The 19,656-nt window shown below is 34.6% G+C and overlaps 1 protein-coding gene across 1 annotated transcript in view; it reads left to right on the top strand.

The window, feature by feature from the left end:
* The window catches only part of LRP6 (LDL receptor related protein 6), a 165,983-nt gene that overhangs the window by 24,612 nt on the left and 121,715 nt on the right, over positions 1-19,656 (top strand). Inside the window, exon 2 of the mRNA XM_032855008.1 lies at positions 2,533-2,926. Within this exon, the coding sequence (XP_032710899.1) occupies positions 2,533-2,926 (394 nt within the window). The remainder of the gene's footprint in view (positions 1-2,532; positions 2,927-19,656) is intronic.

Genomic DNA, 19,656 nt, shown 5'->3' with positions numbered 1-19,656 from the left:
TTAACTCATCCCCCAATCTCAGCCCTCTTTTTTTACACCTTGTATATAGAAGCCTTTTGAGATCTTAAATGACCAGAAAGGTTCTTTGGATTTTGTAGACCAAATATTCAGTAGAAATATTAATGTTTGACTTGAAAGTCATAAACAGATTTAGCTAATACCTGATGCCCCATACAGATTTATTACACAGTTTTCCAAGGATAGTGCCATAAAGAAAGATGCTCAATGAATATTAGATTATTATCACTTTTGGATTTTAAATTGTAAGTTCTCTCAGGCAGTTGGTGAGCCTGCTTAGCCCTGTGTAGTACTTAGCATTGTGTCCCTAACTAATGAGGACCCTTTTCCTGATTTTTGTAATTGGTTCATAGCATGAAGGGCTCAGTATAAGAGAGTGCAATGGACACTGGATACTCATAAATCATTGTGCTGAATGATGGCATGAAATTAGTTAAAAGTGAATCTGTGAGGGAAATTTATTAATTTGCCAAAAGCAGTATTAGATAAACAGAATAAGCAGACAGGGCTCTTAGTCACTTAAAAAAAAAAAAACTATCCACCTTTTTGTTTTTGATTAAGACAGATGGATTTAAGCTTAGAAGGGAAATTCATGTTATACTTGTAGATGAAAATCGTGGACTTTTTAACTCCACTTGGCAGCCATAATCCATAAACTGGATTATAGATTCATAAACTGGATTAACATCACTTTTTTCTTCATACTTTTTTAAGCACCTTAATTTTTTTGAAATTAAATTCTTAAGGTAGTGGTTACTTTTAAATGGTACTTGGTATTGCCTTTGGATGACACAGCTTTAGACCTTTAGTTAAGTAATTGTGAGAGAAGATTGTGTACATTATTGCATAACTCTGTTATTATTTTTCCTCCCATCATTTGTATTCTTCATCTCAGCTTTTAGATCTGTGCTATCCAATACAACCACTTGTCTATTTAAATTTAAATGAATTAAGGTTAAATAAAGATTTAATTTCTTAGTCACACTAGCCACATTTTAAGTGCTCTCTAGCATGTGGCCAGTGGATACTGTATTGCCCAGTGGAGAGTATATTTCTATCATCAGAGAAAGTTCTTTTGGATAGTTGCACTCAAGATCTTTAATTACTTAATGATGCCAGGGAAGTACATGTCAGGAACTTGGAAAAGATACATAAAAACTCCCCAAACCATAGAATTTATACAACTTAAAATTCTACCAGTTTCAGCCTTTTCAAAGTTAAGTATTAGTTCTTTAGGATAGGCCTTATATTTAGTTTTGATATTAGGTCTCATTCAGAGATCATTTTTTTTTTTTTTTTAAGATTTTTAAAATTTATTTGACAGAGTACAAGCAAACAGAGTGGTAGGCAGAAGGAGAGGGAAAAGCAGGCTCCCCACCGAGCAGGGAGCCGGATGCGGGGCTTGATCCCAGGACCCTGAGATCATGATCTGACCTGAAGGCATCCACTCAACAGACTGAGCCACCCAGGTGCCCCCAGAGATCACTCTGATAATAATGGAAAACAGAATAAAGTAGTTGTGTTAAAAATGGCCTCTGCCAGATTGTTTATTTAACAGATTTATTAAGGTATAATTGATAATACAATAAATTGTGCATATGGAAAGTGTATTTAATAAGTTTTGATAAATATACCTCTCTCGAACTGTCCTCATAGACATAATACACCTATTACCCGTAGGTTTCCTCGTGCCTCTTTATAATCTCTCCCTGTATAATCCCTTTCTTTTTTACCCTTTTTGTCTACCTCCAGACAACCACTGATCTGCTTTCTTTCATAATAGAGTAATTTGAATTTTCTAAAATTTTATATAAATGGAGTCATGCAATCTATACTTTTTTTTTGGGGGGGTCTGACTTCTTTCACTGTATATGATTATTTTGAGATTCACATGTTATATGAGATCCCATGTTACGTGTACAGATAGTTCATTACTTTGTATTGTATGAATATATCACAGTTTGTTCATCCATTAATTTGTTGATGACATTTGTGTTGATCCCAGTTTGGCCTTATTTCATAGAAGCTGCTATGAACATTTATGTACAGGTCTTTATATTGACCTATGTTTTTATTTCTCTTGAGTAAATACCTTGACATGGAATGGCTGGATCATATGGTAGGACGTATGTTTAACCTTTTAAGAAACTGTCAAATTCTTATCCAAAGTGGCTGCACCATATACATTCCCCCCAGGAGAGTGTGAGTGTTCCACTGGCTCCATATCCTTTTGAATTCTTGGTATGGCCAAACTTTTAAATTTTATGTGACAGACTGTTTTAATAAGAAAATACTGACCTAGTGGAATTATTTTCTTGCTCTTGCAACTTTTTGTATTTAAATGCTGCAAAAATAGTATTTTGTTTGTGAAGAGACTTTAAGACAGTCTTCTGTAGATTTATTTACTCTTATTTTTGATAGTATTTGTTCACTAATATTGATTTGAAACTCAATTTATAGGAACCATTACATTTCCTTTCTTTTTACTTACATATTTTTCTTTTTTTGTTCTAGCGGCCCCTTTGTTGCTTTATGCAAACAGACGGGACTTGCGATTGGTTGATGCTACGAATGGCAAAGAGAATGCTACAATTGTAGTTGGAGGCTTGGAGGATGCAGCTGCGGTGGACTTTGTATTTGGTCATGGCTTGATATACTGGAGTGATGTCAGCGAAGAAGCCATTAAACGAACAGAGTTTAACAAAACTGAGAGTGTACAGAATGTTGTTGTCTCTGGATTATTGTCCCCTGATGGGCTGGCATGTGATTGGCTTGGAGAAAAATTATACTGGACAGATTCTGAAACAAATCGGATTGAAGTTTCTAATTTAGATGGTTCTTTACGTAAAGTGTTATTTTGGCAAGAATTGGATCAACCCAGAGCTATTGCCTTAGATCCTTCAAGTGGGTAAGTTTTGTGCAATGTACAGACCATTTTGCATCTGTTTCCTGGTTTCCATTTGCTAGCATAGACAACCACCACCCCCATCCCCAAGAGAAAAGAAAGATCAAAAACTAAATTTCAGATTCTTTGAGCTTCTTTGTCAAGTAGACTTGAATGTGGGGAATTACGTTCTGTTCTTCAAGTGAGATGTTTCTGTAAATTTTGTGATAATTGTGTTTCTGACATTACTTATGAGATAGCCATAGATAGAGTTTTTGCATTTAATAATTATGAGAGGATAATTAGAAGGCAGAGAAGAAGGGATGAAGACCTAACAAGAGTAGTATTTGATAGCTCAAGACAATGTAAAACAGTCTTATGGATCTTACAACTTTTAGTGTATATGCAGTCATTTCGTTATACTGGTATCTTTTTATTAAACTTTGAAGTATTATTTGATATGTCAGTATTGAATGAAAAACAAAAATTAAATTGTTAACTCATTTATATTTAGTTAAACATATATGTGCTGTAAAGGTTTAAAGGTTTATTTTCTAAAGAGAAGGAAAACTTCAAGCTATGAGTAAATCCCATTAGAAAATGTGAACTGTCATCACATGCTTCTGTTACTGTGCTTCACTTCTGTCATATACCATTCCTTGATACTTGTTTATTGAATATGTTCTTTTTTTTTTAATTGAATATGTTCTTATGACAGAGTCCGTCATGCTAGATTACTAAGCATTAACCTGAAATGAGTTACTTGTAATTGTTTTAAAATGTAAAGATAAGTAACTTGCAAATAACCATCCTAACACTCTGTTTTCTTTGACTTTCAAGTAAGTTGGAATGCTTTAAAACATTTATAGAAGGGAGTGGATTAATATTTAATAGAATGTGGTGGGGGGGAATGAAAGAAAGTTTTATGTGTGCTCCTTTGTCTTGCTATCAGGCCTTACTTGGTGACAAAGTTTAAAGAAGATGCCATGTTGTAGGAAAATGGAAAGATTTGTCTGTCCCTGAAAGATAATGTGGGTAATACTGTAGTGAAACTTTAGGGAGAGAAGTTCTGGAACACATATATGTAATTTGTATAATATATAAAAAATACATTTTTTAGAGGGACATTAAGAGGTATCTGCTAAAGTCAGATGGTCTCTTAATAAAGCATCAGAAAGTATTGTGGCTCTCGTGGTAGGAAAAAGGGTTGACTATCCCAAGGAGGAGGTCAGAGATGCTGGATATGCAGTAAACTGTACTGATGAAAAATTTGCTTGTTGAGAACTTGCAAGATACTTTTGAGAAATGGAATCTTTGTTTTGCCAACAGTTTGTGAGTCGCAGAGAGTGTTGAAATATTTGTGAGGTTACTGCTTTATAGAATATACAGGGTTTTGGTGCTCTCAGTGGTCATTAGGGAATAGTACTTTGGTGAAAAGAGAAATATTTCTTAAATTGTTTTTGACAAATTTAATCTTATAACTGTAAGGGCAGCGATGGCAATTTAGCCAAATGTCTTTTAAATAGTATGTTTAGAGCTCTGCTTTTTTTGTACTATTGTTGGGAAGGGAGGAGGGAATATCTTTAAGGATTTACAGTCTTTTTAAGGACAGAAAACTTGGACAAGAGAACTTTTCCTTCTTCAAAAGCATGTTTATTTGTATTATATACATATATATGTATATATATATACATACTATATAATATATACATACTATATTATATAGTATGTATGTGGTGAGAGGAAGAGTGTTAAAGGGAATTGGAAGGGCCACAGAAGCTTTTACAGAGAAGGGGTGGATAATATAGCTTGGTTACCACAATTCCATAGCAGCATTTAGATCATTTCTTCAAGGAATAATGATTTTATGATAGTACATATTCAAGGGAGCCGAATTTATAGGGAAGTCTTGACTACTCAGGATCTAATCATCTAATGATCAAACGAATCATTCTCATTTTGTATCCTAAATTAATGAGCTTTACTTCTTGGTGTCAGGTCTGATAATTGTCTTAGGGAGTAAGTTTATCATACTATTAAAAAATACATTAGAGTTTCTGTGGCTTTAGTTTACCCATGATACTTACCAGCATCGAAGGTGAGAAACCGCCAGTGATTTAGCTGATCAAGAATATTATTGAAAGAATCAATAAAAGTGTGCATTGAAGGTAGAAAGTAGTGTTATTTAAGCTTCTAAGGGATAATTAGTGAACACTTTTTCTTGAGGCCTTAAATTTTGGTCAAATACTCAGTGAAATATTTTTTTCATTATTTTTGATGGTTGTGGTTAGTGTTGCTTATGTGTATGAATGTGTGAAAATTTACCCTCTCCCTCCGTTCTTAAAATCTTTTTAATTTTTGGAAAGTTATGTGTCATGTGGCTATTTTTAAAATTACACAACTGAAAATTAATAGAATGCATCCAAGTGGCATACATTTGGTAATTAGCATGATGGAGTGTAAAATTATATTTTAAACTCATGCATTTAAAAATACATTCTATCAGTCTTCAGTGTTGATCTTAGATTTATGTTAAGGATTGTGGTTTTACTGGAAAAGTAATTTTAGATTGAGTACATCACTTATCAAACAGAAGAAATGATTTCCAGATTTATTTTTGGGGAGAGAAAAGAAGTTTACTTTCCAGAGAAAGTACATGAAAACAGTGCTGAAGAAAAGTGTAGGCTTTATCAGAGTTCCAGTATCCTGGGTTATAAGGTTCAGAAGAGCTGACTGAACTCTCTCACATCAGCTTATGTAAAAGGAAAGCTATTGAATGACTGGTATTGTTTGAGCCCTGGGAACTAGTGCAGACATCTGTGTGCTTTTGGATGTATGGAGTTCTTTGTGTAATCAGTCCATTTAGCCTAGACTGAAGGAAGATTTTTATTTCCCTCCTGAAATTTGGCCTCTGTTAGTCTGAGATTTTTTTTTTTTCCTTTTGAGTGATGAATTCAGAATAAGGAACAGGAAAACCTGTGTATAGAAATTGTTGTAGGGATGAACAAACATACTTACAGAGAGCAGTATCCTTTTAGTGAGGTAATTCCTGACTATTTGATTGCTCTACTTGTGGAGTTCCTTAGTCTCTTCCACAGTGACTGAACTAATCTTAGTGATGTTGAGGGCCAGCTCTTTCAGGTACAAATAAAGTAGTTTTAAGGGTTTTTTTTTTATTAAGGATATCTGTACATATTCCAGATTCCTCTGAATATTTTTTAAAAAAGTTAAACTTTAGTGATTCAGTCTGAAGTGAGTTCATACTGAACAGCTTTGAGAGATACTTTTTAAAATATATTTTTATCATCAGGAATATTTATAACACTAAAAGTTCCGCTTTAAAACTGCTTGCAGAACTAACACAATGGAAAAAAAAATGTATAATTTCCCTAACAAGTATGTATGTATATATGTATGTATATATGTATGTATGCACACACACACACACACACACACACACACATATAATTGTCATATCTTGAGTATGTTTAGAAGTATTTTCTGCACTGGTGTGTTCCAGCTGACTAAAATCATTCCTGCCACATAACAGTGTTTAATAAATATTTTTGAGCAACTGGACCTTATACTTCCTTTCATAATCCTGTTTTCGTTGTTAGAGGAGAAAGTATTTTCTAAGCAAGTACACATTTTAGCATCATTTCATGAATTCTACCCCAGTATGGTTTTGATTACAATTATTTAAAGCATATTTAAGATTTTTAGTTGTTTCAAGTTATCAAGACAATAGAGCTTGTTTCATGTCACATCTAGATCTCTTATTTGCCAGCCTCATTAAGTTTGAAAAGTGAGATATTTAAATAAGTACTCTGTATCTATTTAAAAATTTTTATTTTACAATTATGGACATTATACAAGTCCATTATTTAGGTATGCTACACTTAGAATGTGTTTCTACAGAACAGATTTTTTTTTTTTAGTTTTATTATTTTATTTTATTATTTATTTGTCAGAGAGAGAGTGCACACAAGCAGGGAGGAGCAGAGGCAGAGGGAGAAGCTTCTCCCCACTGTGCATGGAGCCCGATGTGGGACTCTATCTGAGCCAAAGGCAGCCGCTTAACCGACTGAGCCAGCTAGGCACTGTATGGAAGAGAGTCTTGAAATTTTGTTTCTGTTGTCCTTATTGTATAAGTCATCGTACTCAACCTCCTTTTTTATGGCTGTTTGACCCCTAACACCAGTTTGCTGATTCCACTGGATGTAAATTAGAAAATACTTTAAAATTTCAAAAGATTCTTTTTGTTTAAAGAATGAAAGTGTAGCCAGTTACTTTCAGGCAGATTACATAGATTCAATATAGTTTGGTGGTGGGGTTTTTGAGATTGTCCCAAATTTAAGAGAAATGTGTTAGAACAGCCACTAATCCAGGAAATCTGGAGTATTGGCTTGGCTTTACCAGTCTCTGGGATATGATTCAAAGCCCTTGACAATGGAAAAACACATAAAGAACTTTTTAAGAATAAATAAGTATGTGTGTATATGTGTATTCTCAAATGTTAGTGTAGGGTTTTTCCCTTTACTTAAAAAAAACAACCCTCATCCAATTTTTAGTTCTTTATATCTAGTGATATCCATTACCCTCTCTTAGACTGAGTTGTAATTATGTAGACAAATTTTTTTATGTCCCGTATTTTCAGGCCCACTTTTATTGAAGAAACATTGAAAGGGAATATTTGTAGTATAACTAAATGACTTTACCTAGCCCTGTCTCTTAATAGCTTTGCTTTTTAAAGAAGAGCTTTCCTTGCTTGTAACACTGACCTTTTTTTTTTTCTTTTTTTTTTTTTTAAGATTTTATTTATTTATTTGACAGAGAGATCACAAGTAGGCAGAAAGAGGGGGAAGCAGGCTCCCTGCTGAGGAGATCCCGAGACCCTGAGATTATGACCTGAGCTGAAGGCAGAGGCTTAATGCACTGAGCCACCCAGGTGCCCCTAGCACTGATCTTTTAATTCAGCCTTAGCAAAAAGAAGAATGAAATTTTGTGAGATTCAAGAATAGGATACCTTTAACTGAGTTTTGGCTTTCTGTATTTTGGTGGTCTTCTGTACCTTGCTCTATTCCACTGTGACTGGCTCTTTAGAAATGTAGTAAATTAGTTTTGACTGGCACCAAGTATTTGTGCCATTGAGCCTTTAAGATTTTAGAAGGAGGAATTTGCCAGATAGCTAATTTATGAAATAGGAATAAAATGATTGTCTTTTTAAAAAAATATTTTATTTATTAGAATGCATGCACACGATAGAGAGAGAGTACGCTCCAGTGTGCACGCGTACAAGCCATGGGGAGAGGCAGAGGGAGAAGCAGACTCCCCTTGAGCAGGGAGCCCAATGCAGGGACTCCATCCCAGGACCCTGGGATCATGACCTGAGCCCAAGGCAGACTTGGTAGACTGGGGAAGCCTATTTTCTACCCATTAAATCCTAGACCTGATAGGGAATCTTGAGGACCTTATAGCTAAATGCCTTCACTTTGAGGCTGAAGAAACCAAGGCCTTGGCTAAAATAGGAGACAGCCAGATTCTTAGTTGAGATTTTCCAATTCCACATTTGGTTCTTTTTTCTTCATGAAAAGTATCTTGCTAAAGCAGTGTGTTTTGTTTTACAAATTGAATTACTTTAAAAATGCAATGTGTTAGCTTTATTTAAAAGAGGCTTTTATAAATTCTTTGTTTTTAGATTTACTCTATCAGTTTCATATTTTACCATTGCTTTTTGCATCCACTTAATCCATTTGGGTTCAGTTTCCTTCTGCTCAAAGTATGTTCTTGAATATTTCTTTCAGCAAATGTTGCTTAATGGTAAACTCTTGGTCTTCACTTGAAAATGTGTTTAATTTGCCCTCATTCTTGAATGATAATTAGTTGATGATGGAATCTGGATGTTGGTTATTTTCACTCAGTTGTTGGAGGGTATTATGATTTTACTTGTTGCTGTGAGACTTCTGGTATTTCCTAATTATTGTTGCTTTGTAAGTACTTTATCTGTTTTTTTGTTTGTTTTGTTTTTTTTTTTCTTGGTTCTTTAAAAGCAGCCCTTATGCATCTCTTATGTTTTGATATTCTGTAGCTTTTCCTACCCTGTGTCTAGTTGTGGCTCTATTTTTATATATCCTGCTTAGAATTCATGTTTGTAGAATCTACTCATTATTGTTACCTGATAGTTCTAGAAACTTACTATGCATTATTTGTTAACTTTTCCTTCATCATCCTTAGATTCCCTTGGAACTCCTGTTTGATGTATGATGGACTAATTTGTGCTCCATGCCTCTTGATCTTGCTTTCATATTGTCTCTCTCTTGGCTACTATGTGGTTTATTTTTTCACTTGTCTTCCAGGTAACTAATTTAAAAAAACATGAGTTCATGTTGATATCTCTGCCACAATCCAGTTCCAATCCACCACCACAGTATTACATTATAGTGTTGGCCCTTTCCTTTTTTGGTCAATTCTGTGACAGTGAGAAACCTGGTTTATCAATATAAATATCAAGTATTTATCAGATACACGATAGATTGTCATATATTCATAGTGTGCAAGGATTTCAGAATTGCTAACCTGTACTCTTGTGAGCAACAAATTTACTGTCTAGAGTACAATACTATGAAACTATTGTCTGCAGAGTCAAACTATTGTCTGCAGAGTCAAAATACTGTTTTCCAAATTTATTTGGGTAATTTCTTTCTTACCTGTTGCAATGTGGCTGTATTATTCATTCGTAATATATTTATCATGGTTTGTATTCATTTTGAATATCCGCGTCAATATCCTAGCTGATTTTAAGAAATGATTTATATTGGAGTTATGTGAAACAGTTGCCACGTTTTTGAGAGTTAGAGATAACATGAGTTAGACTGGGAGTAGTGTCCCTCCTCCCCATCCTTCTACCCTGGTCCTATTCTCCCTTTCTCTCTTGTCTGTTCCCTCTTATTTATAGATACCTTACTCTTACGAATTTTTGGTTTTATCCTCTTGAAATCCTTTTTGCACAAATGAACTAATACATGAGTGTTTTCTTATATTCTCTTTTTTTCTTACATGAAAGGGTAACATACTAAAGTGCTCTTTGGCATTATCTCTTTTTTTACTTAACAATATATCCTGAATATCATTTCGTAGAGCTCTTCCTCATTCTTTTTTACAATGATTATAGTATTCCATTGTATGAATGTACCATAGTTCATTCAACCACCCTCTTATGTTTAGACATTTAGGCTGTTTTTTTAGCTCAGATATTTTAAAGCAAACCCACACAATGATCCCTCAGTTGTGAATGCTTCATTTTACATTCCTAAAAGAGAAAAACATTTTCTTCCATAACCACAATACTGTAATCTTCCAGACACTCCAAAATGAACAATTCTTTAATATTCTAAATTACTCAGTCTACATTCAGATATGCAAAATAGTCTCAGAAATGTCCTTTATGGTTGGTATGTTGGAATCAGGATCCAAAGCAAGGTTCACAAGTTGCATTTGGTTATGACTCTTAAGTTTCTCTAGAACAGCATCCCCTCCATCCCCCTCCCTTTTTTTCTCTCAGCCTTGACTTATTGGAAAGATTGCGCAGTTGTCCATTAGAATGTTTTAGATTTTGGATTTTCTAAGAGATTTTTGTGATGTTTAACTTAATTTTATTCTTTTGTATTTCTTGTAAAATGAGATTTAGAATAGAAGACTTAAGTGACAATTTCAGTTTTTGTCATGAATGTTTCATAGGCAGTACAGTACTGAGTACTTCATATTCATCACATCAGAAAGTATATAATGTCTTGTCCTACTTAACAGTGATACTGAGATTGTTCAGTAGGTTCAGATGCTGAAAGTTAATATCTTTATTATAAAGTTGAGTTTTTCCTCTTGTATCCTGTGAATAATTTGTGGGATGATCCTTCTGTACCATACCAATATCCATTTCCTCATCACTTGATTGTTTTAACACCCACTGAGGATCATTTTTTGTGTTATATCATTAGGGATATTTGTTACTGTTTCATGATGTTTTATCCCATGTATTGTATTCCATCTTTTATGTGTTTTAAACATTTTAAATATTTACAGTTTCTATCAGATTGGTCAGTTGTCTGAAGTTCTTAGAAATTCACTTCTGTTCTTTGTTATATTTGCTGATTCTTGCTTAAGGTGAACTGTTTCCTTAGATGTCATATAGTTTGGTTTATGAGCTGATCTTCAAAAGGGTTGTTGAGAATCCTGAGTGGCCTCATGGGGTGCGTATTCCTCCAGAGAGGTTTTAGTTTGTTTCTGCCAGACACCCTAGGGGTGTTTCCAGGAACAATTTTATTTTTTCTTTGTAAATGAAAGTATAATTTCTATACAGTAGAATGCATAGACCTTAATCGTGCAGTTTTGACAAATGTGTACATCTCTATTATCATCTCATTCAAGCAGAGATTACTTTTTAGGTTTTTTTTTTTTTTTTAGTTAGAAGTTCCTGTACTATGTACTGAGAATTAATTCAAATTCTAAACCTATATGAGCGAGCGTTGTGGTTACAGAATTTTTGGTGATTTTTCCCACCTTTTCAGAGCTTAGGCCAAGACTGTGAAAAGCTTCTTTGCCTTTCTCTGCCAGTGGCATATTTTTCTACTTCATTGTTCCCCGAGGGTCTGTGCTTTGTGCAAGAATTTTACTTCTAACACAATGCTTCTTATGTGTCTGGGCTTTATCTTCCCTCTTTCAATGTGGAAACACAAGTCCTTCAGTTTCTGAGATGAGAAAATCCTACAGGATTGTTGTAGCATCAAACATGCACTGCTTTTTACCTCCCTGTTCATTTTTGGCTCTGTAGATTTCTCCTACTTTCAGGATGCCTTAGCTGTACATTTAAGAGTGTTTATGTATTTTTATTTTGTGTATATGTATGTATTAGTCTTTTTGGGGTCTTTAACAAAATACTACCTAGTAGCTTATAATGACAGAAATTTATTGCTCACAGTTCTGGAGTCTAGGAAGTCCAAGAATAAGATGCCAGTGTGGTCCCTTTCTAGTAAGGGCCCCTTCCTGGTTCATAGCTGGTGCCTTCTTACTGTGTCCTCCCGTGGCGGAACAGCCTAGGGTTTGCTTTGTAGCTCTGTGCCCATGATTAAGCACCTCCCAAAGGCCCCACATGCTAATACTGTCAACTTTGAGCATTAGGACTTCAACCTGTGAATTTTGAGGGAACGCAAACATTCAGACTATAGCAATGTATAAATCAAATAGACTAACCAGTGGTTCTAGAGGTTTTGTGAAAGGAGGGATTTCTGGTTATTTTGTTACTAAATTACAGAAATAGAAACTCTGACTTTCATGTTTTTAAATATTGCCTTTTCTTATTGTGGATATATGTACATGATAGTTGAGCATTATTCATACTTACTAATAATGTGTATTAATGACTTCTTTTAATTATAGGTAGATTATATAAGTAACTTCAAGGATCATGAAGTGATTTATGATCTAGTATAGATCTGATTCACTTAGTTTTTATAACTCAATTCTAAATGTTTTCTTAATTAGCCACCATTGTGTGTAATTACATCTTGTAAAGGGTGAAAGTTTATCCCTTCAATTTAGGTTTATTGAATATTTTTGAATATTTTTGTTAGGGGAGACTGGATTCAGATTGAGTAACATACTAGATTAGGGGTTTGTGAATATTTTGGAAAATTTATTATTTTACCCTTACCTAATTTTAGACATTATATGCTTTGGAATGTAATAAATTTGTATAAGATGAATTTGTATAAAATGGCTGGAATGTAGTCTGATTGTTGGTTGAGATATTTTTACTTTCTGGCATAAGAAATTTTGATGTTTTGAAAACTTAATATTTTCTTTACTTACTGTAATTACTTCCTAATTAAAAAAAAATCCTGTCTTCTACCCTTCACTTCATTTAAAATTTATTTTCCAGAAAGTATTGCAGTGAATATCAGGCCAGATACAGTGATAAAATTACATTTGTATGGAAACTAGTGAACAGCATTTAACAACCTGGTACTGGTTCATGATTTTTGATGAATAGCAGATGTGAATACTATGTTAAACTGGTGCTGTAACCATGTATATTTAATTCTTCAGTATCAAGTAAGAATGTTTATCTTCTCTTAAGTCAAAGCCAAAATAGAACGCATTGAAGCCAAAATAAATTAGGGGCCAAATAGACCACATAATTGGAGAGTTAGTAATAATTGTTGGTGAAGAGAGATTTCTTCTATATGAGCCTATAGCCTGGGTTTTGAGAAGCCACAGAATATATTTATCAGATATTCTTGCATTTCATAAAGGATACTAAAATTAACTTTTAGAAAAAATAATACTGATAAAAAAGCCTTTGCAGAATATATACACAGCTAGTCGAATTTACCAACTTTATTGTTAAGTACTTTTAGGTAATCATAGGTTTCTAAGCTAGGCTAACTGCCCAAACAAAAGAAGTAAGCCTAACCAAACCTACTCCTTAATATGTGTACCCCAATTATTTTTTATTTTTGGAAAGATAAAGTGATGTAGTCAAGAAGTTTACCTCATAGTCTAATTTTTTTTTAAAGATTTACTTTTTTTATTTGAGAGAGAGAGTGCATATATGTGACTGGGGGGTTGCAGAGGCAGAGAATCTCCAAGCAGACTCCCCACTGAGTGCAGAGCCCTGCACTGGGCTGGAACCCCACACTGGGCTTGATCCCATGACCCATTAGACCAACGACGTGAACCAAAACCAAGAGTCAGGTGCTCGGCCAAGCCACCCAGGCACCCCAACCTCGTAGTCTAATTTTTAATCGCTGATTTAAGGGGAAGGTTTGAAGCCTCAGTGTCAAATATTCCTTATTCTAATAGCAGAAAATGTTTATGTCCTAGCCTAACAGAGAATGTGGAGAATTTCTTTTCCTTAGGAATCTTTTTTCCCCTGCATCCTGAAATCTCTATTCTGCTACAGTCTAATGTTTTATTATACTAGTAGATCTTTAAATAAAAAGTTTACACCTCTCTCTTATTGGCTTTAAAGATTAATGCTCTCTTAAGAATAGCAACACCTAGATATTGCTCTTTATTAAGTCTGATACCTTGGTATGTCACTCAGGCTTTAAACAGGTGCCTTTTCCCATAACCCACCTCATTTCTGACAATCTCTTACACAGCTTAACAATTAGAGCCAGACTTTCTATATATTTTAGTGCTGGAAATAGTCTTCCCTTACCTTTCCAGCACAGATGTAACTCTTGATGATTTATTTGACATTCATTGCCCCCATGATGGTTTGTATTGGCAGCTCTACTCTGTTTCTGGAAATTATGAAGTCAGAAGTATTTTGAAAAATGACAGAAATCCCTAAAGGATTCAATTTTGTTTTTAAATTATCTGTGTATAATAAATTTATTTGAAAAAATTGGAAAGTTAAAAAAGTTTACTGGGATTTTTTTTTAAAGATCTTTTTATTTATTTTAGAGTACACGTAAGCCGGGGGAGGAGGAGAGGGAGAGAATCTGAAGTAGACTTCCCTCTCAGTGCAGAGTCCAAGGCCAGGGCTCAATCCCACAACCCTGAGATCAGGACCTGAGCTGAAATCAGGAGTTGGATGCCCAATTGACTGAGACACCCAGGTGTCCCATATACTGGGAATTTTTAAAGCTCTTTTATAAACTTGTAATTCTCTTAGTTCACATAATCTTTCAGACACATAGAACGGACCTTCACTTTCTTTAGTACCTAGATGTCTGTTATATTTGTAGGGATGTTTTATCCTTGTACCATGTCTGGATTATACATATTTGAGAGCAGAACATGCTAGTCTTTTCTTGGACTACACTTACACTAAGGAATATAAATTGATATTCATTTGGTAAAGTTAAAATACTGTAACTCAACTTTTTCTCCTCACCTGACCCAAAAAGTCCTCAGATAATCATAACCTAGGTTACAGAGTAAATCTTCTTTGTCTACATTGGATACAGAAGATACTTTGTTTAATTTTGGAGGACAAATCCCTTTTAGGTGTTTTCTTTTCTCTCACTAAAGTTGTTCTCTTCCCGTCATGCTGAATGATGAGTTTGGGTTGCAAAATGGTACCATCTTTGAGAGTAGCTGCTATAGTTCTTCAGCATCACATCCCTGCATAGTGTCCTTTGACGACACTCAGAAGCTCAGTAGCTTCTGTTCCCTTTGGATCAGCTTCATTGATGCATCCCTGAGTGCCATGAATGCTTCTTTCCTGACTCTTGAGGAGTAAAATTGCCATTTTACTGCACTCCTTGGAGAAGGACAAAGTCTCTTAAGGCAGATTCTGAGCCTGAATCCTAGGGAGAAATACTGTGTGACTTCTGTGGAGAATACTCAATCAGAGTCTCATTGTGCTGTCAGGTCATTGCATTACTGGAGATACTCACTAGTTACATTTTAGAAGTAACATTTATCTTTTTTGGGCTCTGTTTCTTATTCCTTCCTATAGACACATAATTTAGCTGCCTTTGGGAAAATGTTCCAATTGATGATTTGGTACCAATCTTACTGACCAGTACAAATGAGCACCAAGGCTTTATAGAACAGCAAACTAAAATAGACAAGCCTTTGTCTTTTTTTTTTTTTTTTTTTAAGAGCTAGTTTCGGTTCACAGCAAAATTGAATGGAACAAAATATTTCTAATTCCTCCCTTTTGTAATAAAAGTTTTTTATTTTATATTCACTTTATTCCTCCTCTAATGCTTTTCCTTTCTTTAACGTAGACCTAAGTTTCTTACTCATGTCATTTTCCTTCTCTCTGCAAAACTTCTTGCAAGGTAGGTCTATGGGCAATAAATACCCTCAGTTTTGTTTGAGAACGTCTTTTTTCACTTTTGAAGGATAATTTTGCAGGGTACAGAATTTGAGATTGGTAGGATTTCCTCCTTTCACCTCTATAAATATTTTACTCCAATCTCTTCTTGCTTGCATGGTTCTGAGAAGTCAGATATCATTCTTATCCTTGCTCTTCTGTATATGAGATTTATTTTTTTTTTTCACCTGGATTTTTTTTTTTCCCAAGACTTTTTTCTATATCTTTGATTTTCTAGAGTTTGAATATGATATGCTTAGGTTTTTGGTTTGTTTATTTTGTTTTTGTTTTTCTTTGTTTTTAATGCTGCTTTGCTGTTCTGTGATTTCCTTGGATCTGTGGATTGGTATCTGACATTTGGAGAAATTCTAAGTTATCACTGCTTTGAATATTCTTTTTTTTCTTTTCCTTCTGGTATTCTCATCACTCATATATTATATCTTTTGTAGTTATCCCACAGTTCTGTTTTCCACACCCCCCTTTTTTTCTCTTTGGCTATTTCTGTGGATATACCTGTAAGGGCAGAGATTCTTTCCTCAGCTGTGTCCTATCTACTAATGAGTCTATTAAAGGCATTCATTTGCGGAACGCTGGGTGGCTCAGTAGGTTAAGCATCTATCTTCTATCTTCAGCTCAGGTCATGATCCCAAAGTCCTGGGACTGGGTCCCGCTGTGGACTCCTTGCTCAGTGGGAGCCTGCTTCTCCCTCTGCCTGCCACTCCCCTTGCTTGTGCCCTCTCTCCCCGCCCTCTCTCTCTGACAAATAAATAAATAAAACCCTTTTTGTTTTTTGTTTTTGTTTAAAGGCATTCATTTCTGTTACAGTGTTTTTGATCCCCAGTATTTTTTTGGTCCCTAGAATTTCTAGCTCTCTGGTCATATTATTCATCTGTTCTTTTATGTTGCCTATCTTTTCCATTAGAGTCCTTATTAGCATATGAATCATGGTTATTTAAAATTCATAGTCTGGTAATTCCAGCATCCCTACCATATCTGAGTCTGTTCCTGATGCTTGCCTTGTCTCTTCAAGATTGTTTTCCCTTTAGATATGTCTTATAATTTTTTGTTAAAAGCTGGGCATGAAATACTGGGTAAAAGGAATTGCACTGAATAGGCCTTTAGTTATGTGTTGAGATAATTGGAAGAGGAGAAGCATTCTATAATTCTGAGATTAGGTCTCAGTCTTTTAGTGAGCTTGTGCTCCTGAGCTGTGAGCTTCACAGATGCTTCCCAGTTTTTTGTTTGTTTGTTTGTTTGTTTTACCACCCCTTAGGTGGTGCAGGATGCTACAGGCTGCTGGAGTTGGGTAATTCCCTTCTCTTAGGTCAGTTATGCCCTGATAAAATCCCAACCTGTTAGGCTGTGGTAAAATAGTTTCTCTTGAGGACAGGCCTTGTTAAGAAGAATAAAATGTGCTGATGTATTTAAAAATGGCTAGCTTATCTTTCCCACTGCTGGAAGCATGAGGTGATTTTTCATTGATCTTCACTGTGAGGACCTGGTAGAGTTCCTGGAGGTAAAACTTACAAAAGTGTGAGGACCCCCTCATGACTGGTTCCCTCTGGAATTTTTAACTTTCAAATTTGTCCACACTAAGCCTCTTACAAGTCAAATATAGTTTAGGTTTTCCTACCCTGGTACTGGTTCCCATGGAGGTTTCTGTTTATAGGTTTCTGCTCCTTAAGTTGTGACTCTCTGGATTTGCTTGTCTGTCTCCAGTTTTAAGGGCAGCAATTTGCTTTGTAACCCTTCTTTGATGGATCTAAGAATTGTTAGTTTTTCAGTTTTTTTCAGGTTTTTGCTTGTTATTAGAATGGAGTGATGGCTTCTCAGCTGCTTGTATCCTGGTCTGGAAGCTGGAAGTCAGGGCTTACTTATTTTGCATTGAAAATCTGAATACCTGAAGCGTGGGAAAAGAATAATATGATATCTAGTAACTAGGAGGATCTTACATAGTATAGTCTGGAATTTTAATTTGGATAGATGAGTTCTAGGAATATTCAGAGGTTTTTATCTGGATTGGGGGAGGCTTTCAGGAATAGAACCTATATGCTCTTAGGTCTTATTTATATCCTCAGTCAAATTCCCTGAGCCATTGGTATTGGATCTAATAATAATGTTATTTATTAAAATAGTTTATCTACAGTAAGCAAATACTGTTTAGGCTTACTTTGTTTAAAAATCTTTACAGTGTGACTGAGCTGAGTACGTGAATCTACATCATCTCAGTTTATATATAGGAAGACCAAAGTAGAAGTAAATCAGTAAAATGAATTCATAACTGTCTTTATATAAGTTTTCATTACTTTATTAATGATATAGGTGTAAGTGAAACTCTCAGAACTTTGTTGTAAAATAAGGTGGAATCTATTTTCTTATATAACTGTAACACTTTTCTTTGAAGACTCATCAGGAGCAGACAAGTATTAGTAATCTGGAAGTAAAGTTTTCTGAAATGAGTCTCCTCAGAGATTGTGGAAAAAGTGGTATGTGCATGGAGATAAGATTACAAACATGTAAACTCTGTATCCTGTTTAGTAGAATTGAAGATGGCTTTGGAAATGTGTGTGTTTGCCTGAAGCATGAGTGATAAAATCATTTGTAAGATGTTTTATATTTATGGAAGATGAGAAGCGTCATAAAAGAGCACACTGTACATTTATCAAGACCTATAGATCTTTACCTCAGAAAGTGAATCTTAATGTATGTAGTATAAAAAATCATTTAAGAGGTTAGAGGATCCCACGGTATATTGCAGATTGAGATAGAAAATTCTAATTCTCTTAGAAATTATGAAAGAATCTCACTGAATAGAGTGGAGGAGGAAAGGTGCTGACCTAATTAACTTTGGAAATGCATGGAACTTGTAAGACTAAAGGCAAAAGGAACTGCACATAAGCAGTGTACTCTAGTTGTCAATATTGCTTCCCATAGAAGTACATGAACAATTCTGATAGCACACTAGAATGAAACAATTAAGTAAAACAGATGGTATGTGGTGGGAACCAGGTTTCTTACTGTTGGAATGGGAAGTTACAGATAAACAATGAGAGGAATTTAGAAGGATACTTATGGTAGAGGATTACAGTTGAAGACATCAGTAGGAGCTTATATTTAACGTAATATACAGTGTACATTTTAAATGAGTTTAGTTCATTAACTTCAAAGCAATCAAAAGTAAAAATTTCAGCCCTGGAGTTAATGCAGTGTTTGTTTGTTTTGTATAATTAAAATAAGACTAGTAGAAAAGTATATTATAGTTAATATTTTCAGCATTTGCTTTAAAAAGTATTGTAGGATTTGTCATTTCTTATAGAATGTGGGAAAGTCCTAAGTCCATACCTGTGTATTACCAATCATATTGTTGAATGATTTCTGATATGAGGGAGATTTGATACAAATATATAACCCTTGATCGTAAAGATTTTATTTTGCAGTATTTGTAATTTTCTCTAAATTACTGTTAAATTTATGTGGCATACTGCTTTCTTCTCTTTCATTCCCAAGAGTAAACACAGAAACAGAATTTCAATGTAGATAATACTTGTGCCTAATTTTTAATTAAATAGTTTGTGGCAAGACTTGTAGAATGGCCATTTTTCAAGTCCTTGTGGGAGACTGAGATAAATGACTATAGCATGCCTTATAAGGGCTTGCGAAAATACAGGCCCTATTTTTTCTTTTGATGAAAGAAAGGGCTTGAATGAAATAATTAGGGAAATATTTCTTAAAAACCTTGGAGTATCTTTGTAATTTATATTATGCTTAGCTAATGGCATGAATGCTTACCACATTTTCCGGGAGAATGATTTAAAATAATTTACTTGGTGTTGGACTGTGTCAGCTATAATTTTGGGTTCAGAAAATGCTGTCACAGTATCATTGAGATTTAATTGATGCTTTTTCTGAATTGATGTAGATTTAT

Source organism: Lontra canadensis, unplaced genomic scaffold, assembly GCF_010015895.1.
Source record: "Lontra canadensis isolate GAN:19392208 unplaced genomic scaffold, GSC_riverotter_1.0 scaffold9, whole genome shotgun sequence".
Classification (NCBI taxonomy): domain Eukaryota; kingdom Metazoa; phylum Chordata; class Mammalia; order Carnivora; family Mustelidae; genus Lontra; species Lontra canadensis.
The sequence above is the reverse complement of the archived record's forward strand: the minus strand, read 5'-3'. Positions and strand labels throughout refer to the sequence as shown.